Source organism: Hippopotamus amphibius, chromosome 12, assembly GCF_030028045.1.
Source record: "Hippopotamus amphibius kiboko isolate mHipAmp2 chromosome 12, mHipAmp2.hap2, whole genome shotgun sequence".
Lineage (NCBI taxonomy): Eukaryota > Metazoa > Chordata > Mammalia > Artiodactyla > Hippopotamidae > Hippopotamus > Hippopotamus amphibius.
The window spans coordinates 28,635,019-28,658,049 of NC_080197.1; the positions used below are offsets into that span (position 1 = coordinate 28,635,019).

A 23,031-nucleotide genomic window follows, 5' to 3' on the forward strand; every position below is an offset into this window, starting at 1 on the left:
AGCCAGAAGACAATGGAATGCTGTCTTCCGGGTGCTGAAATGCCAGCTAGAATTCTATACCCAGCAAAAATGTCTATCAAGAGCAAGGTCTGAACAAAGATTTTTCAAACAAAAACCAAGAATGTTTGTCACCAGAAGGTTCACCCTACAGGGAATTCTAAAATAGCAGTTCTCAAACTTGGCTTCTCATTACACTTACAGGAGACCATTAAAAACTCCTAATGCCTGGGCCCACCCCAGATATTCTGAATCAATTGATCTGAGATGTGACCTCAGCATAAGATTTCTTTTTTTTTTAAGAACTTTTATTGATATATGATTGGCATACAATAAACTGCATATATTTAAAGTGTACAATTTGATATTTTTTTCTTATTAGTAATGTATATATGGCAATCCCAATCTCCCAATACATCCTGCCCCAACCCCCCCATTATATTATTTATTTTTTTAAGCTCTTTATTGGAATATAATTGCTTTATACTCTTGTACCAGCTTTTGAGGTACACCAAAGTGAATCAGCTGTATTTATACATATATCCCCATATCCCCTCCCTCCCACAACTCCCTCCCACTCTCCCTGTCCTGGCCCTCTAAGGCATCACCCATCATCGAGTTGATCTCCCTTTGTTGTACAGCAACTTCCCACTAGCTAGCTATTTTACAGTTGGTAGTGTATATATGTCTATGCTACTCTCTCACTTCATCCCAGCTTCCCCTTCGACTTCGCCCCCCAACCTCGTGTCCTCCAGTCCATTCTCTGCATCTGCATCTTTATCTTTATTCTTGCCCTGTCCCTGGGTTCATCAGTACTGTTTTTTTAGATTCCATATATATGAGTTAGCATACAGTATTTGTTTTTCTCTTTCTGGCTTACTTCACTCTCTATGACAGACTTTAGGTCTACCCACCTCATGCAGCACAAGATTTTTAAAAGTTCCCCAGGTGATTCAAACCTACAGCTCAGGCTGAGAACCTCTGTCTTATGGTATATATTTTAGGCAAAAAGAAAGTGATCCCAGATGAAAGTCTGAGATTCCCTTATTCATTTAACATAATCCGTGGGCACCTATTATATGTTGGGAACTGTTCTAGACACCAGGAACACAACAGTGAGCAAAACGCACAAAAGTCCCCACCCTCTAGAAGAGGGAAACAGACAAAAAAAAAAAATGCAAGATAAAAAAGTAAAATATGCTGTTAGATAGTAATATATGCTTTGGGAAAAAATGAAGCCAGGAAGGAGAATATAAAACGCTGGGTGTATGGGCTTCCTAGGTGGCGCAGTGGTTAAGAATCCACCTGCCAATGCAGAGGACATGGGTTCGATCCCTGCTCCAGGAAGATCCCACATGCCATGGACCAACTAAGGCCGTGTGCCAAAAAAAAAAAAAAAAAGCTGGGTGTATGTGCATGTGTGTGAAATTTCAGATAGAGTGACAGGGAAGACTTCTGGCTAAAGACCAAAAGAAAGAGCAAGCCATGAAGACTTTTGGGCCATGGCAAGTGCGAAGGCCCTCAGGTGGTAGTGTATCTGCCTTGCTCCAGCACCTGGAGGCCAGTGGGTCTTGAGTGGAGTGAACCAAGGGGAGAGTAGTCAGGGAAGGAACAGCGGCAGTCTGCGGGCCTTGAGAGGACCTCGGCTTTTACTTTGAGTGAGATGGGAGCTATTGGGGGTGTTCTGAGGAGTGGCATGGCTTGATTCTAACAGGGCCCACTGGCAGCTGGGTGGAAAATGGACTGCAGTGACCAAAAGGGGAAGTAAGGAGCCCAGCGAGGAGGCTGATGCGGGATGCTGGAGGAGAAAGGATGGAGGTGGATAGAAATGTGCAGTTGACGAGGTGAGAGGTGACAGATTCTGGATCTATTCTGCAGGCGGAGCCCATAGGATCTGCTGATCTATGGGATGAGGGGCAGGAGAAAAGTTCAGGAGTGGGAAGACTGGAGGATGCAAAGAACTTCCAGCCTGTGCCTGGCGGAAGCAAACTTCATTAGTGGCTCAATCAAAAGGTGAGGCATGAGCTTCCTAGGTGGTGCAGTGGTTAAGAATCCGCCTGCCAATACAGGGGACACAGGTTCGATTCCTGCTCCAGGTCCCACACGCTGTGGAGCAACTGAGCCCGTAGGCCACAACTATTGAGCCTGCGCTTTAGAGCCCATGAGTCACAACTATTGAGCCCATGTGCTGCTGCAACTACTGAAGCCCATGCGTTCTGCAAGACGAGACGACACAGCAATGAGGACCCTGTGCACCACAACGAAGAGTAGACCCCACTCACGGCAACTAAAAGAAAGCCCGCGCACAGCAAAAAAGACCCAACACAGCCAATAAAATAAATAAATTTAAAAAAAAAGAAAAGGTTACGAGTGACCGCCGAGAGGCAGCGTCCGGCTGGCTAAGGTTAGGCTCCTAAGGCCCTCTGCCCCGGATTTAAATCCGGCTCCGTGGCCTCGGGCAAATCAGAAACAAACAGAGCCACCTTTTCTCCTGCAAAAGGAGTGAAGACCGGCCTGCGTACCCGTGCGCGGGCCGCGGGACTGAGCAGGGGCGGGCTCCGCGTCGCGCCCCGCCCCGCCCCGGCCCGATCCCCGCCCCCGCCCCGCCCCACCCCCGCCCCGGCGCAGCCGGCTGAGCGCTGCGGGTGAGTGAGGGTCCCCGAGGCCGGGTCCGGCCGGGGACTGGGCGGAAACACTCCGGACGGTGGGACAGAGCGCCCCAGACCGCCGTGACCCGGAGCAGGGGCCGCTGCCGCGGTGGGGGGGGAATCAGACCGGGGGCGGGGTGGGGGGGAGGGGGACCCGGATCCCGCGACGATCTTCCGCCCCACTTCCGGGGCCGCCACTTTCACTTTCCTTTCCGCCGGCGCGGATCCCCTCTCTCTCCTGACTGACGGGGGCCGCCCCGCGGTGGGGGAGGGAATTGGACTGAAATCCCGAGCCCCGGAGGGCGCTCCCGGTCCCAGCAGGGAAAAGGGGGGCCCTTCCCGGGAACCCCCAGCGCCCCGGCCGTGCGGCTTCCCACTCCTCGCCGCCGGGCCTGCTCCGTGCCCTCTGTTGCCCACCGCGGGCTTGGCTCGGTGCCCCCTTTCACCTCCCACGCGGGGGCCCGGCGCGTTGCCTATCCCAGGTCTCATCCCCGGCCTCATCCCCGGTTCTCGGGTAATGTGATGCTACCTGATTACCACTGGGGACACCAAGGCACAAAGAAGGCTTGGGCCGCGCCAGAGGCCACCGGCCCGGGCTGAGTTGCTCGTGGTCGCCTGTCCTTTAGCAGGTGAGCGGGAGGTACCATTTCCACGGAGCTGCAGCCCCCTCCCGGGGGGATGGGCACAACCACACCGGATGGACGAGAAGATCAAGAAAGGTGGGCACAGCTAGAGGCGACTGAGAAACTTTGGGTGGGAGGTTGGCCTTTCGGGTGGGACTCGGCCTCCCCTCACAGAAGGGCCTGGGAGAGGGGCGTTAACCCTGTCCACCCTCTGCTCACCTGCCCCTCCGTTTACTCCCTTGGGGCCTGGTTGCTTACAGGGGCCTCTTGTCATTCATTTATTTGATGCTCCCTAGGCCTCTGTGGGCCACCTCTGCTGAGAAGAGGTTGGGGAGCTCCCAGAGGACATGGGAGACCACCCAGGCTGGTGGGGGAACAGACTTCAGTTGACCTAAATACCAGGGCTCATTGCCTCCCCACTGGCCCCTTCCACCCAGCTTTGGAGAACTTAAGTTAGGTCATGTCACCAACCTGCTCACATACCCTCCTGTGCTCCTTTGCTCTTAGAACAAAGCCCAGAGTATTTGGGTAGCCCACAGGCCAGCTGGCTTCTCCGACCTCTGCCTTCCCCCATTGGGCCCCCTTGCTCATTCTGCTGGAGCCCCACTGGCTTCTGTTCTAATCCAACCATTTCTTGCCCAAGGCCTTTCCCCTTCCCGTTCTCTCTACCTGGAACACTTTTGCCCAGCCAGGTCTTGACATATCCAACTTCTCCTCCTTCAGGTCTCAGTTTCATTGTTACCTCCTTCTAGAGGCTTTCCCTAATCTCCTTACCTTGTTCACTTACTTGTCAGCATGGATCACAATCTGAATCTTTTTCTTTTGTTAAACTTGTTAATTGTCCTCTTACTGGGCTGGGAGGTCCATGAGAAGAGGGACTCTGTTTATCTTATTCACTGCTGAAGACCAGTTTCTGAGACAGTGATTGGCACACAGTAAGAACTCGGTAAATATTTGTTGGATAAATGAGCGGAAGTATGGGGCACTTGGGAGTGTGAAGGGAAAACAGAACCAAATGAGCAGGGAGGGGGAGTGGGGAGTGTCAGAGAAGGCCTCCCAGAGAAAAGGGACTTTTAAGCTGGGTGCTGAAGGATCAGGAAGGCAGACAGGAAGCAGTGTGTACAAAGGATCACCTCCTTCCTTACCCCCTTAACCCCGGCTCCTGAAAAATAAACCCTGTGCTAACCTGCTTCCACTGTGGATTTCAGCTGAAGAGGTGGCCCAGAGACTTACCCGAGCAGTGGCTGGCGGGGATGAACAGGTGGCTATGCAGTGTGCCATCTGGCTGGCAGAGCAACGGGTGCCCCTGAACGTGCAACTGAAGCCTGATGTCTCCCCAACACAGGATATCCGGTGAGGAGAGCGTGGCTGACCAGGGACTTAGGGCTTCTTGAACCCCAGTGGGCTGCAATATGGTCTTGCCTATAGAACAGCTAAGTTATTCTTAATGGCAGATTCTGGTGTCAGGAGACCTAGCTTCAAACCCCAGCTTTGTCACAAATCAACTCTGAGATCTAGGGCAGGTCACTTCACCTCTCAGAGTTTGTTTTTTCCATTAAAAAAATGAGGCGATAATAGTAGCTGTTCTTAGGGTTGTTAGGAGGTATATTAGGATGTTAGGCCTCGTATAACAGAAAAAAACATATTAACAGTGGCATAAAGAAGTTTGACGGTACACAGTCTAGATAAGGAGGCTGTATTCCCTGTAGTCCTCAGAGACTCATGCTTCATTTGTCTTGTTATTATGCCATTCATGGCCTCCATTCTGAGATTCACCTTGTGGTCCAAAATGGCTGTTCCAGTTCCAGCCATTGCATCAGCATTCTTGTCAGCAGGAAGAAGGGTAGAAGGCCACCCCCTCCCATTCTCCTCTAAAAAACACAGCTCAGAAAGTTGCATATACTTCTTCCACTTAAATCCCATGGCCAGAACTTATTCTCACAGCCACATGCAGCTTGAAGGGAAGCTGTGAAATACAGCCAGGTATTCCACTAGAATTCGAGGCAAGGGTTAATAGATACTGTTAGCCTGCCTCAGGAGACTTAAACTTGATGCTGAAATGCTTAGCACAGTGCCTGGCACATGTTAATCACTCAATAAACTTTGTTGTTTTTTTCCTGCTTTTTTATTGCTGTGTAGTAAGACAGTTTTACAGTTTCTAATTTTCAGTGGTGGATCCCATTTAATTTTGTTTTATTGAGATATAATTGACAGACCATATTCAACAGTTTAAACAGTTCACAAATTTAAAGTGTAGAGTTCAAGGCTTTTAGCAATATTCACGGTTATGCAGCCATCACCACAACCAATTCTAGAACATTTTCATCTCCCACTAAGAAACCCTGTACCTGTACTTTTCTTTCTTTTTTTAAAAATTGGCTGTGCTCTGCCCCTCCAACCTGTGCCCCTTGCAGTGGAAGCTCAGAGTCTTAACCACTGGACCACCAGGGAAGTCCCGAAACCCCCTACCCGCTTATAGTCCCTCCTTATCTCCCTACCTTTCTTTCCCCAACCTCCTAACCTTAGGCAACCACTAATTTACTTCCTATCTTTAGCAATTTGCCTATTCTGGCAATTTCATATAAATGCAATCATACACTATATAGCCCTTTGTGTCTGGCTTCTTTCACTTAGCATCATGTTTTCTAGATTCATTCATGTTGTAGCATGTATCAGAACCTCATTCCTTTTTATGACAGAATAATAATCTATTGTGTGGATATACCATATTTTCTTTATTAATCCGTTGATGGATATTTGGGTTGTTTCCACTTTTCTGGCTAACATGCACAATGCTGCTTTGAACATTTGTGTCCAAGTTTTTTTTTTTTTTTTTTTTTTGGGGGGCACATGGGCTTAGTTGCTCCGTGGCATGTGGGATCTTCCTGGAGCTGGGATCGAACCCGTGACCTCTGCATTGGCAGGCAGATTCTTAACCATTGCGCCACCTAGGAAGCCCTGTGTCCAAGTTTTTATATGGACATATTTTCCCCCAGTTTTATTTTATTTATTAGATATAATTGACATATATAGTTTGAGTATTGAGTATTGAGACTTATAATAAGAAATATGTCTTGGTTTCTTCCTGTTCTTGGCACAAAGCTCCTAAAACCCTTGGAATTTCTTAAGTGATGAGAATGATAAAGGTGCCTTTTGTTATGTTAGCGAGGTAACTCTTGGACTGCCCCTAGATCACCTAAGGATGGGGGCTGGTTATCAGAGGAACCAACCCTGTGATTAGAGGATTGGAACTTTCAGTCCCATCACCCTGATCTCGGGGGAGGGGAAAAGGGCTGGAGGTTGAGTCAATCATCAGTGGCCAATGGATTAATCAATCATGCCTATGTAATGAAGCCTCCATAAACACTCAGAAAGACAGGGTACAGAGAGCTTCCAGGTTGGAGATTTGGAGAGAATGGCACCCCTTCTCACATAGCTTGCCCTATGCACCTCTTACATCTGGCTGTTATATCCTCTTATAATAAACCAGTAATATAGTAAGTAAATATTTCTCTGAGTTCTGTGAGCTGCTTTAGCAAAATAATCAAACCCAGTGAGGAGGTCGTTGGAATCCCTAATCTATATCCAGTCAATCAGAGAACGGGTGACAACTTGGGCTTTCGATTGGTGTGTGAAGTGGTGGGGGCAGTCTTATAGGACTGAGCCCTCAACCTGTGGAAGCTGACACTGCCTCTGGGTAGAGAGTGCCAGAACTGAGTTGAACTGTAGGACGCCCTGCTGGTGTCTGAAAATTGGTTGGGAGAAGGTGTAGGAAGCCTTCTCCCTCTCTCCCTTCCACATGTTGGAAATTGAGCCTTAGGACCATTTTAGGTGTACAACATAACAATTTAATATATGTATATATTGTGAAAACCACAGTAAGTTTAGTTAACATCCATTGCCTCATACAGTGACAAATTATTTTTTCTTGTGATGACAACTTTTAAGATTTACTCTCTTAGCAGTTTTCAAATATACAATACAGTACGTTAACTATGGTCATCGTGCTATACGTCACTTCCCCAGAACTTATTTATCTTAAAACAGGAAGTTTGTACCTTTTGACCACCTTCACCCCTGACCCCCCCATCCAGTCTGTTCTCTTTCTCTGACATCAGTTTTTTAATATTCCACGTATAAGTGAGATCATACAGTATTTGTCTTTCTCTGTCTGACTTATTTCACTTAGCATAATGACCTCAAGGTCCATGTTGTTGCAAATGGCAGGATTTCCTTCTTTTTATGCCTGAATAACATTCCATTGTGTGTATATATTTCCATGGAAACAACCTAAGTAACCATGAATGAATGAAGAAAATGTGGTGTATATGTATACAATGGAGACATATTTTCATTTCCCATTCTGTGGGTTGTCTTTTCACTGTATTGATAATATCCTTTGAAGCACAAGTGTTTAATTTTGATGAAGTATTGTTTATTTGTTTCCTTTTGTTGTTTGTGCTTTTGATGTCATCTAGGAAACCACTGTCTCATCCACAGTCATAAAGGTTTATCCCTATGTTTGTTTGTTTTTAAGTTTTATAGTTTTAGCTCTTACATTTCAGTCTTTGATCCCTTTTGAGTTAATTTTGATATATGGTGTGAGGTAGAGATCCAACTTCATTCCTTTGCTTGTGAATATCTAGTTGTCACAGCATTATTTGTTAAAAGGATTATTTTGTCCCTGTATAATAATCTTGGCACCTTTGTTGAAAATTAATTGATCATAAATCTGAGGTTTATTTCTGGAATCTAATTTCTATTCCATTATGCTATATGTCTGTCCTTATGCCAGTAACACACAATTTTGATTATTAGCTTTGAAGTAAGTTTTTAAAACACAAGTATGAGTCCTCCAATTTTGTTCTTATCTTTCAAGACTTTTTTTTTTTTTTTTTTTTGGCTATTTTGGGTCCTTTGAATCTCCACATAAATGTTTTGAATCTCCATATAAATTTTAGGGTCAGCATGTCAATTTCTGCAAAACATGTCAGCTTGGATTTTGACAGGGGTTGCATTGAATCTGTTGATCAATTGGCCATTTGATTTTAAATAAAATACTTATATATCCCCTTGATATAGACACTCAAGATGGTACCTGTGCACTCCTTGTGATGAAAAATGAGAAATTTAACATATTTATCTAACCTTTTCTTTTCCTGGCTTCCTGAGTCTTGTTAGGGTTTTGTTAGTATCATAGTAGAAGCACTCCCAGTTGACCTCCATTCCCCCAATTAAATGGCACTCTAGTTTCTGCTGTAAAACATACTGCTGCACATAGCTTGTTTATATCAGTTGTACTTGTTACTACCACAGCATAATTTAATTAGCTGTTACAGGACTTCCCTGGTGGCACAGTGGTTAAGAATCCACCTGCCAATGCAAGGGATATGGGTTTGAGCCCTGGTCGGGGAAGATCCCACATGCCTCGGAACAACTAAGCCCAAGAACCACAACTGCTGAGCCCACGTGCCACAACTGCTGAAGCCCATGTGCCTAGAGCCCATGTTCCACAACAAGAGAAGCCACCACAATGAGAAGACTGCACACCGCAATGAAGAGTAGCCCCTGCTCACTGCAACTAGAGAAAGCCTGCACACAGCAACAAAGACCCAATGCAGCCAAAAAAATTAAAATTAAAATTAAATTAGCTGTTACATTAATCAATAAAACGTGAATGCTAAAAGAGAATTGTGTCTATGAAAATTAAGTTGATTGCTTTAGAAAGACAAGATAGAAATGAGGCACCAAAGAAGCCTGTTATTATTTTAGGTGGGACAGTTGTAAAAAATTTGTGAAAATCCAGAAGGGCTCTGTACTTAGATGCTTTGAGAGTGTAAGTTCTTGCTCCACTTTAAAGAAGCCAGTACTGGAAGTCATAGACCATGTATAATGGGTGTGGTTCATACAAAAAGAAAAAATCAAGGGAAACTCTAGTAGCAGATTTGTCTCAAAAAAAGCCATTGGCCTTTTACATAGAGATTGGCCATTGAATGTGCATTTGTATCCTGTAAGGTAAAATTAAGTATTAAAGTCTGCAGCTGTGGGACTTCCCTGGTGGAGCAGTGGTTACAGGTTCGAGCCCTGGTCCGGGAAGATCCCACATGCCACAGAGCAACTAAGCCCACGCGCCACAACTGCTGAGCCTGCACTCTAGAACCCTCAAGCCAGAACTACTGAGCCTGAGTGCTGCAACTACTGAAGCCCACGTGCCTAGAGCCCATGCTCCGCAACAAGAGAAGCCACCGCAATGAGAAGCCCAAGCACTGCAACAAAGAGTAGCCCCCACTTGACGCAGCTAGAGAAAGCCTGCACGCAGCAACGAAGACGCAACGCAGCCAATAAATTAATTAATTAAAAAAATTTTTTTTAAAGTCTGCAGCTGATTTTGCAGTTCTCTCATGATTTTTCTGACTAACTGATCACCACTGATCCTGATGATATTAGGTGTGAGGGCTCCAAATATATTTTTCTGTTATTGGTTTTAACGTTATAGCTTTTAGATTTTGTTTTCTAAGTAAAATTAAGGCTTCTGTGCTTTGCCTCTAGGTTGATTCTAAAAATGTAAACCCAACGGAATAGCATTTGTAGTATTTTGATTTTGGAAATATTACTCAGTATAGAATAAGTCATGCAGTTGAAACTGTATACACTTTCATGTTTCAAAACCTCTATTGCTTGAAGAAGAATGTCTTGAAGGTTAAGATCTTGTCTTCTTTAAATTTCCTTTTAGTTTTCACCATTCTCCTGAATCAGACTCAGCTAGTCTTCTTTCTTTCTTTCTTTTTTTAGACAGCTATTCTTATTTCTTGTATTTCAAAAAACTTTTCATGTGGGGAGGTGGATGGTAAATTTTTGGCGTCTGTACGTGTCTAAAAATTTCTCCTTTTATTGATAGTTGGCTGGGTGTTGAAAATCATTATCTTGAGGAATTTTGAGGTATTTTCTGGAGCATTTTAAAGCAAATCTCAGATCTTAGCTCATTCATAAGTAATTTGATATGTTTTTAAAAAAATAATGACTTAGAAAAATAACCTCAATACCATTATCACACCTAAAAAATTAATAATTCCTTAGAATCTCCTAATACTGTATTTATATTCAACTTTCCTTGATTATCTTGCTGGCGGGTTTTTTTTGGTTTTTTTGGCTGCACCACGCAGCTTGCGGGGCCCCCTGAGTCCTAACCACTGGACTAACTCCCTCATTAGTGTTTTTTATTGTCGGTTTGTTCCAATCAGGAGCCACATGAGATCGACACATAGTATTAATATTGTCTGAGTCTTCCATTTGCTTTCTCTATTTTTAGTGCCATTAATTTTTTTAAGATACCTTGTCTTTGACCTCCAGAATTCTCTCACATTCTGAGTTTATGAATTGCCTCCTCATGGTATCATTTAATATCTCTCATTTTCCTTGTGAACTTGTAGTTGGATTTAAAGGTTAGGTTAGTCAGGAGTCACTGTTAAATTCCCAGGAATTCTTCCTCATTTTCGGATTGTTTCTTGCTATTCATGCTTTAAGGATGCAGCATTTTCCTAAATCACTCTGGAGGTCTCAGTGGGCTTTCCTGTTATTGTTCTACACCCTAATTTTTCTGTGTCCTGGTATCAGTTCTGTTTTTTCATCTTGGCCCTCCCTTTTCGTGCTTTTGGTCTTCCAGAAGAGTTTGCGCATCTTTGAGAAGGTGGGTGTTTAAAACCACTTTCTCTGGAATAATACTGTGTGGACTGAAATCCTGTCTCTAACAGTAATTGTTTACTTGACAGAGCCACTGTGACCTACTGTTTTTATCTATAAAATAGAGGTGACAGCAGTATCTGCCTCATGCGTTCACTGAGAGCATTAAATGAGTTAATACATGTTAAGTGCTTTGAAGAGTCTCGGCATACAGTTAATAACTGTTGTGGTTTGGCTAAGGAGCCAATGATGGAAGAGGTTGGAGAGGTTGGGAGGGGCCCTTGCATGCCACATTGAGTTTGGATTTTATTCTGAGAGCGGTGTGGAGCCATTGCAGGGGCCTAGGCAGCGAGTTCTGATCGAGGAGGAAGCACAGGGGAGTGGGAATCCAGGAGCTAGTTGGTGGCTGAGGTTGGACCTGCGGCCAGAGCCCTTGCCTTCCCCGCAGGCTGTGGGTGAGCGTGGAAGATGCACAGATGCACACGGTCACCATCTGGCTCACGGTCCGGCCTGACATGACCGTGGCCTCCCTCAAGGACATGGTGAGTGAGGGGCAGGAAGGGTGTTTCCCCATTTGCCCCGCCTCTCTCTGCTCTGCTCCTCCCTCCCCACACTCCCTCTGCGTCCTCCCCGCCAGGTATTCCTGGACTATGGCTTCCCGCCAACCCTGCAGCAGTGGGTGATTGGGCAGCGGTTGGCCCGGGACCAGGAGACCCTGCACTCCCACGGGGTGCGGCGGAACGGGGACAGCGCCTACCTCTACCTGCTGTCAGCCTGCAACACCTCACTCAACCCGCAGGAGCTGCAGCGGGAGCGGCAGTTGCGGATGCTAGAAGGTGAGGCTCAGCTCCTGAGGGGCGTGGACTCACCTGAGGTCATAGGTTAAGAGGGAGGAGGGATCAGAAGCCAGAGGCTTTGGGTCAGGAACTTGCCTGGAAGACCTTATCCATAGTGGGGAAGAGAAGACAAAGGACACCCCAGGGGGGAGCTGCCTGGGGAACTGTTTAGAGAACAGCTGGTCTAGGGGAGAGGGGCCGAGTTTAGTCCCCTCCCTGGCATTTGTCAGCTGTGGGACCTCAGGCAGGTCCCTTCCTGTCTCTGCTCCTCAGTTTCCGAAGTCTGTAAATTGGATATGATAATAGCTAGTTTTTATTCTAAATTTTTTTCTTGTTATTTTGAAATATTTTAGGCCTACAGAAAAGTTGCAGAGTTGTACAAAGGATTGTATAACAAATTCCCACGTGCCTTTCATGTGGATTCCCCACATACTAACATTTGACTATATTTGCTTTGCTTTGTCATTCTCTTGGTATTTATTTATGCATAAACAATTTTTTGGAACTGTTTTGAGAGTAAGTTGCAGACACGATGTCCCTTTCCTCTAAATACTTGTGTGTATTTCCTTTTTAAAAAAAGGGATCATTTTCTTACATTACTACATACAACAGTCCAATGTAGGGAATTAACACTGATACAGCACTCCTATCTAATGGACAGATCTTGCTCACATTTTAGCAGTTGTCTCACTAATGTCTTTCATAGAAAAAGACCTGGCCCTCGGCCATGGTGTCTCTCAGTCTTTTTCAGTCTTTGGTCTCCTGTCTTCCCTTGGCTCTCCTGTTGTTTGAAAAGTCCAGGCCCGTTTTGTGTTTTGTTTTTCTGTCCCATGTGCCCTCATGAATGGATTCAGACTCCGTATTTTGTCAGGACCACCTCAGAAGTGTTGCTTGTCCTTCTAGGTGCCGCACAGGAGATCCGTCGTCAGGCAGGGTTGTTAAACGGGGAGCACCCAGGAGCAGGCGCGGGTGGAGCGGGGACTCTGAGCGTTGGGAGCCGGGACGCTCGGCCAGGTCTGGGAGCACCTGACAGGCCCGAGCTGGAGACGCCTCCGGGAGGAGGGAGAGGCTAGAAGGGGGATCCGTGCAGAGCCTGGGGTTCCTGGCTGGTGCCAGGTGTGGACAAAATGGGCTGCAGGGATCCGCCCCCCCCAAACCCTCCTCCCCAGATCTGGGCTTCAAGGACCTCACGCTGCAGCCACGGGGCCCCCTGGAGCCCGTCCCCACGAAGCCCGGGGCTCCCCAGGAGCCGGGGCGAGGGCAGCCGGACGCGGTGACAGAGCCCCCGCCGGTAAGCTGCCGCTTGCGCGCCCCTGCGCCCCCGACCCGCCCGTCTGTCTGGTCTCCCTGCGCTCACCGCTTCTCTGTCCCCAGGTGGGCTGGCAGTGCCCCGGCTGCACCTTCATCAACAAGCCCACGCGGCCCGGCTGCGAGATGTGCTGCCGGGCACGGCCCGAGGCCTACCAGGTCCCCGCCTCGTACCAGCCGGACGAGGAAGAGAGAGCGCGCCTAGCCGGCGAGGAGGAGGCACTGCGCCAGTACCAGCAGGTGGGCGCGGAAGTCCCCGGACAGACACCTGCAGACTGGACGGGGGAGGCATAGGCCAGGAAGGGAGGCATCACCACTGCATTGCCGCTCCTCCCCCCTGTTGCTGCCCCATCCTGATCACACCGTTGGTGGTGACCTTGCACTTGACTGTGACCGGCCTCTCCCTGAGGTCTTCCTGTCGCTGAGACCCTGCTCCCCGGCTGTGATGCACATCCAGGCTTATCTGCCCCCCGCTCCCCGCAGCGGGCCGTGGCACGGCCCCTGGCTTTGACTTACACTCTCATTGTGCACACGAGAGTACCTGGCTCTGACCCCAACATCCTAGCTGAGACCGTGACCCCTCCCCCATCCGCCAGCCCTTGATCCGCCTGTGACCTAGCTCTTGCTCCACTCAGCCCTGACCTCACCCTGAATCCTTATTCCTGAGCTTCCCTTCCTCCCTGGCTGTGGCCCACCCTGACGTTCTAGGACCCTGGTCCTAGCCCTTCACTGCTCCCCGGGAGGTTGACTCCGCCCTCTGTCCCTTCCACAGTCCCACCCCCATCGCCTTAAGCACACGGTGATTACACAGATACCTAAACCTGAGCGTTCCCCTATTCTTTTCGGAAGCCCCCATCCCCCACTTGGACCCAGTGCTGCCCTTGTCGCACCCCGGCCGTGACCTCACTGCTGGTCCCATCTATAACCTTGGTCTGGACCCTGTTCTCTCTCCCGCCTTGCTCTGCTCCCTCACTTTATCACCAGCCCCCACATTCCTGACCTGTTCTGTGACCTTGACCCGGTTCTGCCTTCACCCGCTGGCCCTAGCCCAGCCCTGCTTCTCGGCAGAGATGGGAGCCCTGCTACCCCTGACTCCCCACTCAGACCCTGGCCCGGTCCTTTCCAAACGCCATCGCTCCCTGGCTTGACCCCAGGTTGCATCCTTAACCTGCTCCTGCCTGGCCCGCCTCCTGCCCTACCCCAACCCAACCCCACCCCACCCGCCCTGTTTCCTCGCCTCCCTGCCCTGCTCCTGGCCCCCCCCCCCCCAGCATCTCCTGTGCCTGCTCACTGCCTGCCCCCTAGCCCCAGCCCCAGCCCCACCTAGGACCCTGTCCCCGCCCCCCGTTTGCTCCCCCTCCACTGGGTGGTCTGACCCATTCCCTGGTCCTGCCCCCTTCCTGCTTTGGCCCGCCCCGAGGCCCTGACCCGCCCCGCGGCCCCACCCCCGTGTGCCCAGCGGAAGCAGCAGCAGCAGGAGGGGAACTACCTGCAGCACGTGCAGCTGGATCAGCGGAGCCTGGTGCTGAACACCGAGCCCACCGAGTGCCCTGTGTGCTACTCGGTGCTGGCGCCCGGCGAGGCTGTGGTGCTGCGTGAGTGTCTGCACACCTTCTGCAGGTGCGGCTCTGACCCCACCCCCGCGATGTAATTCCTCACAGCTGCGCAGTATCCGTGGCTGAAAGGGGGTGGGGCGCAGTGCTCTCACATGTCTGGACGCCCACGAAAACCTGCGAGGTAGGCACTGTCTCCCCATTTTGCAGAGGAGGAATGTGAGGTACAGAATGGCCAGCAACTTACTCAAAGCCACACCGCTCAGGCATTCCAGCGCCAGAGCCTGCGCCCTTCTGCACAACCGCCCAGGCCCCTGCAAGGGCCGTGAGGCCCTGGCCCAGCAGCCTGTGCCAGCCCCCGCCTGCCCCTCGCTGGTGGACAGTCTGCCCTCTGAGGCGCCACTCCTGGTCCTGGGCTGTGGAGAACGTGTCCTCCTTAACAGCACCCATTTGATGAGCTGCTCTGGGTGCCAGGGACTGGGCTAGGCCTGGGGATCCAGGAGTGACCAAAAAGCTCGGTTTCTGCCTCCTGAAGCTTATGTTCCTGTGGGTAGGCCGATGTTAATCAAATAATCACTGATACAATTGTAAATTGTGTCAAATGCTAAGTACCAGTGGATTATAATAAAAGCAACAGAGGCCCTGCCCTAGAAGAGGTCAGGGAAGCTCCTAGGGAGATTGCTCTTGAGAAGACCGGGGGTCCAAAGTGGATGTGTGCCTGGCCTGCCTGTGGCAGCAAGGGGTCAGTGTGGCTGGAGCAGAGGGATGGAGGGGGTAGGGGATGGGGACAGAGCGATATTAGGGAGGGGAAGTCACCAGGGCTCTCAGGTTTGCCCTGGGCCGGACGGGATGGGATGGGAGGCTGCGGGGAGGGACATGGTAGACCGAGGGAGCCAGTGAGGAAGCTCCTGCAGTCCTGCAGGTGAGGGGTGATGGGACCTGGGCTGGCGCAATAAGGGTGGCAGTGGAATGGACGGAAGTGATGGGTTGGTGGGAGGGACTGGAAGGAAGGGGGGTATTAAGGAGAAGCCTGCCTGGGGTCAGGCCTCACCATGTGAGGGCTGGGGTCCTGGGGGATGCGGTTCAGGTGACCCCTAACCTCCACCCCACCCCCCCATCCCTCCCCCAGGGAGTGTCTGCAGGGCACCATCCGCAACAGCCAGGAGGCCGAGGTGGCCTGCCCCTTCATTGACAACACCTACTCTTGCTCGGGCAAGCTGTTGGAGAGGGAGATCCGAGCGGTAAGCCCTGGGGGAGGGAGGGGTACACCCTCTGTCCCAAGGAACTGGGCCTCGAGCTGGCAGGGGGGAACGGGTTTGAGCGTCCCAGTCTCAGGCATCAGACATTTATCAAGAGCCTTCTCTGTGTAGGATGCTGGAGGCCTAAGCAGCAGGCAGGACAGGAACTGGGTGAAATAGCTAGTAAGGAGACCACCCTTATGAAGAAAAGACAGCAGAGCAGTTAAGGCAGGGAGGGGGGGAATTCTGGGCCCAGATAGCTTGGTGATCTCAGGTCAGATATGCAGCCTCTCTGTGCCTCGATTTTCTTGGTTGGGGTCAAAGAGTTAGTTTCTGTTTCAAGGGTTATGAAGATTATAGTGGAAGACATGTATGAAGAATTCAGAGTAGTGCTTGATATGTGGTAAGTCCTTGTATCAGTTAGCTTTTGCTGTGTAACAAATTACTCCAGACTCAAAAAAAATCACCATTTATTTGGCTTTTGAATCTACAAGTTAGGAATTTGGGTTGGGCTTAGCTGGATGATTCATCTGGTCCAGTTGGGCCTGGCTGAGCTCAACTGGGCTTAACTGGCAGGTCCAGCTAAGTCATGGACTGGTTTGATGGCCTTATCTGCAATGGCTGGGATGACAGGGCCTCTTTCCATTTTGGTCTCATCCACTTGAGGCTGGCCAGGGCCTACTCATGTGCTCGTGCGGGGAGGGACATAGTAGACCTAGGGAACCAAAATGGAAAGAGGCCCTGTCATCCCAGCCATTGCAGATAAGGCCATCAAACCAGTACAACAGCACTATCCAAGGCTGCTCACTTGCTCCTGTCCCTTTGGCCACACGCTTAAGCCCAGAGTTTGTATGGGAGGGAACCACCCAAGGGTGTGGAGCTGGGGCGACATGAACAAATTGGGGCCACTCCTCCAGCAGCCTTTCACAGGGCTGTACATGTCTGCATGTGTGTGTTTGCTATTATTACTGTTATTAATGTCATTATTATCGAGTTATGCCCCTGACTGCTGGTCATCTTGAGCAGGTGCTCTCCCTTCTCTGGGCTTCCATTTAGCCATCTATAAAGTGGACTCTTGGGCTTGATCAGTGGTTTTTAAACTGCTGGGGAATGGCCTTTCCAGAATTGGGCATCTTGGAATTGCCAGGCCAAAACATGAAGCAGGGCCAAAGGTGGCTGAGGTCCAATTGGGAGACCCCCACCACCACAGATACAGGACCTCATTTCTCCACATCACTTCTGTCTGTTTCCTACGTCGCTGCTTCTCCTCAGAACCCCCTAAACTTTACCAAGTATTTCCTGGAGCCCAAGGGATTCTGCCTCTGGGGAAATAGGGAGGACAGAAGGGGGTGGGCCTTTGGGAACTCCCAGCCTTTATACTAAGAGAAGCCCCATTTTTAACTGTCGTTTGTGGAGCACCTGAGAAGGGCGGCTCTGGGTAGTTGTTGAGTCTTCCTCACTCTAGCCCAGAGAGGCCCCAAGACGTAGATCATTCCATATGTCCTGGTGCCCTCAGTTGCTGCCAAGAGGCTTTCCCTGTAAAATCCACCCCTGCCAAGGGCTCTGTGCTGGGGTCAGAGTTCATGCCAAAGGGCTGCAGGGCTCAGGCTTCTCTGGAGCCCCTGGGCGTTGGCCCAAGCCTCAGAGAATAGTCAAGTGTGGCAGAAAGAGGAACGGCAGGGATCGGCAGAGTCATGCAGTGCAGGTGGTTTTACAAAAAACATGCCTAAACCACATAGAACCAGAACAAAAATCAAAAAGAAAAATCACCCACAACCTTGCCATCCCAGGAAGTCTCTGATTGTGTTTTCTCCTGTTTCCTTTGGTGTCTCTGGACAGACGTGTTTTTGTTTTTTTGTTTTTTTCCTTTTTAAATGAGCTATTATTAGGGTATACTTTGCACACAATTAAAATTCGTCCGTTGCAAGCATGCAGTTAAATGAGTTTTGACAAACGTAACTCTTATGACTACCACCCAGTCAAGATACAGAACATAGGCATGGTTTTTACCTCATTGTTAACAGTGTAGGTACAACAGCTTTTGCTATTTTGCTACAAAATCTTTCCAAAGATTATTATAAATCTCTGTGGCATACATCTTGTTTAGTTCTCTTAATGATTCCAGTTTCTTGGTTTGTAAGGAATACTTCAAGGAACATTTTGCATGGTTTCTCTTCCTTCTTATATATTATTTTCTTAGGATAAGCTTGTAGAAGTAGAATAAGTTTCAAAGGGTCAGAAAAGTTTGGGACGGTTGAAACATTATTGCCATGTGGCTTTCTCAGAAGTGCGATGTGCCAGGATACTAGTTTAACCACATCTTTCCAGCATTGCTTGTTATTATTTTTGTCCATTTTTTCCCCTTTTTAAAACATTGTGATAAAATATACATAACAAAATTTACCATTTAACCATTTTTTAAGTATACAGTTATGTGGCATTAAGTATAGCCATATTGCTATGCAATCATCCATCTCTAGAACTTTTAACCCACTTTCTGAATGAAGTTTTTAAACACTGCTGTGTTGGGTTTTATGGGTTGGGGACTTCCTGAGGGATATTTGGTGGCCAGGAGGGCACATATCAGGTGTTGTGAACCCCGAGCACCAGGGTTCTGGTCTGCTGGCAGCTCCTGAGCCCTGAGGATTACCAGCGATTTCTGGACCTGGGCATCTCCATTGCGGAAAACCGCAGCGCCTTCAGTTACCACTGCAAGACCCCGGACTGCAAGGGATGGTGCTTCTTTGAGGATGATGTCAACGAGTTCACCTGCCCTGTGTGTTTCCACGTCAACTGCCTGCTTTGCAAGGTGGGGACAGGGACCCACACTGCCCAGTCACTCTGGTCCTGCCAGGAGTTCACTGCAGTTCTGAGCTTGTTCTCCTGGGAAGGGAGCTGGGATACTGACCTGGTGGCCATGACTTAGAGCTGCATGTCAGTGGCTGAGCCTGGCTTGGGCCCTGACATGAGCCTAAGCATTAGCCTGAGCCCTGACCCCAGACTGAGCCCCGATCCTGGCCTCTGACTGAAACCCAGTATCAGTCACAGGCCAACCCCCACCCTGGCCCCAGACTGAATGTCAATCCCTGTCCTGAACTGAGCCCTCACCCCAAACCCAGACTGAGCCCTGCCTGCCCCTCACCTCAGGTCGTCCCTGCCCTTATCCTCTCAACAGGTGACCACTACAGAGACTGGTCTTGAGCTAATAGACAGGGCTGAGCCTGTTCCCAGCCTGGAAGCTCACTCTCAGGGCGTTAGGCCTGTAGCTGTGGCAGAATCCAGCCAGGGACGAGGGGCTGCGGCATGGGGGAGAGGTGGTTTAGGGACTTCTTTGCCTATCAGGACTTAAAATAAATGGGTATATATATTTATTATCATATGTGATGACCCTGGCTTCACCTCCCTAGCCTCAGTGTCGTCTTCTGTAAAATGGGTGTGTGGTTTACAAAGGAAGCCTCCATCATTGACACCATCCAGAGGCATTAAGTGCTTGTGTGGATGCCTGCTCTGGCCCTCACCTCTCTAACTTCCTGGGGAGATGTCTCACGAGCGCCTCATCCCACTGCAGGCCATCCATGAGCAGATGAACTGCAAGGAGTACCAGGACGACCTGGCGCTGAGGGCTCAGAATGACGTGGCTGCCCGGCAGACAACGGAGATGCTGAGGGTGAGGCTGGGTCAGGGCTGAGGGCCAGGGATTTGAGTTTTGGGGAGGGATGGGGCTTCTCAGAAAGGGTTGTGGTTTATACAGCCCTGGAGGCCCTGAGCTCCTGCTGGCATCACTGTCATCCAGAGATGGGACTCAGGTCACGTGGTCAGGTGGTGAGCAGCAGGGAGCTTCCAGCTGGAGGGAGGAGACTGCAGATGCAGAGGAGAGGAGGCTGCATGCAGCTGGGCCTGGGCAGAGCAGCGTGGGAGAGCGATTCTCTCTGCAGTGGGGCGGGGGGCAGGGAGCGAGGCTGGGCCCAAGGTCAGCACCTGCTCTGCTCCAGACCATGCTGCAGCAGGGCGAGGCCATGCACTGCCCACAGTGCCAGATCGTGGTGCAGAAGAAGGATGGCTGTGACTGGATCCGCTGCACTGTCTGCCACACCGAGATCTGCTGGGTCACCAAGGGTCCCCGCTGGGGCCCCGGGGTGAGTGCCCCAGGAGCAGAGGGCTCAGGAGTGCTGTGGGAGGATGCCTGAGAGTAGAGATTGGACAGGTCAGTCCACGGGCCAGATCTAACCCCACTGCCTGCATTTGTGCAGCTCGTGAACTAAGAACGTTTTTCATATTCTTTAAAATGGTTGAACATATCAAAAGAAGACTATTTCGGGACATGTAAAAGTTACACGAAATCCGTGTTTTAGTGTCCATAAGTAAAGTTTTATGGGAGCCCCGCTCACTTGTTTGCACACTGTCTGTGGCTGCTTTTGTGCTCCAAAGGCAGAGACCGTCTGGCTGACAGAGCCTCAGGTAACTGTCTGGCTCTTTACAGAAACGTTTGCCCACCCCTTCCCGAGGACAGCGGCCAAGGGTGCAGGCCGGAAGCAGAGGTGGAGGATGGGTCCCGGCTCTGGCACATGTTGACATGTGGTTAGGCTGTTACTCCCTTCTCTGAGCTCAGTTTCTTCATCTGTAAAATGGAGATGATAGTAGGGCCTATCTCAGGCTTATTGTCAGAATCAAATGAAAAAATGCAAGAGCAGTGCTTAGCATGGTGCATCTGTCACAAAGCGAGCACGCACATGGTGGCTGTCATCGTGAGGAGTGTTCCTGGAACTGGAGCTCGTGTTGTTATGTACAGGCGGACAGTGAGACAGGTGGAGGCGGAAGGAGCACACTGTCTCATGCCACCAGTGTGCTAACCCACCCCAAATATGCAAAAATCCATCAGGTCCTTTCTGGCTTCAGGTCTAGGCCTGGGTAGATGGAGACCACATACCTGAGGGTGCTTTAGGAGCCCAGAAAGGCCTTAACGGTTGCCTCCATCGGGTGGCTGAGAGGGTCATTCTTAGCAGGGGAATGAGCCTGAGTAAAGGCCCAGGGTGGGAGTCTGCTTTGGGGGTGTGATGGAGTGCACGGGGGAGGGGGAGCGGCCCTCTGTCTTCACTGCCCTGATCTTCTCTTCTCTCCCTCATCCTCTAGGGCCCGGGAGACACCAGCGGGGGCTGCCGCTGCCGGGTGAATGGGACTCCTTGCCACCCCAGCTGTCAGAATTGCCACTGAGCTGAGGATGGCCTGGTCCCCATGCTGACCCAGACCCACATCTGCAAGCTGCTGTGGGACAGGGCTGGTGCTTTGGCTCTGATTTCTGGCCTGGGAGATGCCTTTGCGCTTGGCTGAGACAGGGGTGCTGAAGAGGCCAAGGCCCCTGAGCTGCATGGATGGCCTTGTTTGCTGTGGACATTGCAGGGGCCCTGCCTGAGCTGGCAGTTGTCCACGGCTGCATCTGCCCCAGTGCCTTTGCCCTTCCCCTGGGGCTTGCCGGCCAGACCTTCCACCTCCTGTCCGCGGCTCCCATCTCTGCCTAACCCAGCCTTAGACACAGCCCTGGCCAGAGGCCTTGCTGGATGGAGCCTCTGCGAGCCCCATGCGAGCCCACACTTCCCTCGTCTACCACCCTCGTCTGCAGGACGCTGAGCACTCACAGCGTGCCACCTCTCCTGTTGGCTTTCTGAGGGTGACTTTTCTCTGGCTTTGCTGTTGGAGGCCTGGGGCCTCTCATAATTGCTGCTAATTCTGCTCAGAGCCGGGAGGGAGACCTGGCAGTTTCTAAAGACAGCCAGCTGGTTCAGCTTCCGTATCTCCCTCTTTGCTGCCTGTGTAAACTGATTAAAATGGTTTTCCAGGAAGGGATGAGTGTGATGTCATGAGAGGGAGCAAAAGGGTCATGGGCTGGGACTCTACACAGAGCCAGGCAGGATCCCAGGCTCTCCAGGAATTGCAGCCGATACGTTGGCCCCTGTCAGTGTAGAATGAGGGTGCGGCTGAGCACTGGGGTCCTTGCACCAGACTTGGCACCCCTGCGCCCACTTGAGGGGCAGGATGCCCTGGGTCAGGGTTGTCCTGGCCAGACAGCCTGCAGTGTGTTGAGAGTCCCCAAGGAAGGGTCTGCAGGTCAGCGTGGGCTTCAGGGGGAGGAAGGGGCTGAGACAGCAGCTGCAGGCTGGCAGGAAATTCTTGCTGCAAACTTCTGGCCTCTCAGTGGGCATCCAGTGTTGGAAACAGAGAGATTTCAGGAAGAGGTGAACCTGCTGCAGTTGCAGGTGAGGTGGTAATCCTAATTTTTAACATCTCAGACAAGATGGCACAGTATATGGTCCAGTGCTATTCACTAAACCCACTCTGGGCTGGTCAGAGATTAATAAAACATGGTTCCGGGCATCCATTCTCTAAGTTTTTACCTCATTCTCTGACCCCTCCTACACCCCTCCCAGCCCCCACTTTGAAGGCCAGCACACTGTCTGAACCAGGATGTGGATCGTCATTACCGTAGGCGGAGGGCATCTCTACAATCCAAGGTGTGGGCTCCTGGGAGCAAGAAAGTCAGGCAGAGCCACTGACGGGGGGAAATGGCAAGCTGAGCAGAGTTGGGCTGCAGGAGAGCGCAGGGCCCAGAGCAGGCCCAACCGATTACTCTCTCCAGTCCCTCCCTTCCTCTCCTGCCAGGGCCTGTCCTGGCGAAGCTTAGGGGCCTGTAGGGGAGGAAGGCAGACCATTCTCTTGGGCACAGGTAGGTACAAACTGGTAAGCCACAAGCCACAATCTACCCAGTATTGTTTTAGAAATTTGAATTGGTTGCCAGTATTTTTAAATTGGAGATGCTACATTAAAATCTAGATGCCCAACTTCTCTTGAAAAAGTCAAAGCTTGGTCATCCTGAGTCCTCATTTCCACATGGCAAGTCCAGAGTCACGTGATGCTCTTTGTCCAGTTCGCCACAGTCCTCATCACCCCAGCACTCCTCACATGGAAGCCTTTCCAGTGCCCTTGCACCATTCTTTTTCCAATGAGTACTAGGAAGTATTAAACATTTCTTTACCCATGGCAGTATCAAAATCGAGGACAAGGACTTCCCTGGTGGCACCATGGTTAAGAATCCGCCTGCCAATGCAGGGGTTACGAGTTCAAGCCCTGGTCCAGGAAGATCCCACATGCCGTGG

At 50.3% G+C, this 23,031-nt stretch overlaps 1 protein-coding gene across 5 annotated transcripts; it reads left to right on the top strand.

Annotated features, from left to right (window-relative positions):
- The first annotated feature begins 2,595 nt into the window (after window positions 1–2,595).
- On the top strand, window positions 2,596–21,720 carry RBCK1 (RANBP2-type and C3HC4-type zinc finger containing 1). Of its 5 annotated transcripts, none has more exons than XM_057701984.1 (13): window positions 2,596–2,642; window positions 3,272–3,364; window positions 4,477–4,621; window positions 11,397–11,490; window positions 11,586–11,784; window positions 12,954–13,075; window positions 13,159–13,332; window positions 14,552–14,712; window positions 15,775–15,886; window positions 18,513–18,692; window positions 19,452–19,550; window positions 19,876–20,019; window positions 21,014–21,720. In XM_057701984.1, the coding sequence occupies exons 2-13, from the start codon at window positions 3,343–3,345 to the stop codon at window positions 21,092–21,094; spliced, it is 1,533 nt and encodes a 510-aa protein (XP_057557967.1). In that variant the 5' UTR covers window positions 2,596–2,642; window positions 3,272–3,342; the 3' UTR covers window positions 21,095–21,720. The 5 variants fall into 5 exon arrangements, with proteins under 5 accessions (XP_057557967.1, XP_057557968.1, XP_057557971.1 ...); XM_057701985.1 differs by lacking the exon at window positions 2,596–2,642 and adding an exon at window positions 2,644–2,754; XM_057701986.1 differs by lacking the exon at window positions 2,596–2,642 and having other exon boundaries at window positions 2,824–3,274.
- The last annotated feature ends 1,311 nt before the right edge of the window (window positions 21,721–23,031 follow it).

Bases quoted from the DNA above. Each gene is read 5' to 3' on its own strand.
- RBCK1 (XM_057701984.1), top strand. From the start codon at position 3,343: ATGGACGAGAAGATCAAGAAAG. The intron at 4,622-11,396 runs GTGAGGAGAGCG...CCTTCCCCGCAG, and splicing joins TCCCCAACACAGGATATCCG to GCTGTGGGTGAGCGTGGAAG. The intron at 18,693-19,451 runs GTGGGGACAGGG...ATCCCACTGCAG, and splicing joins TCAACTGCCTGCTTTGCAAG to GCCATCCATGAGCAGATGAA.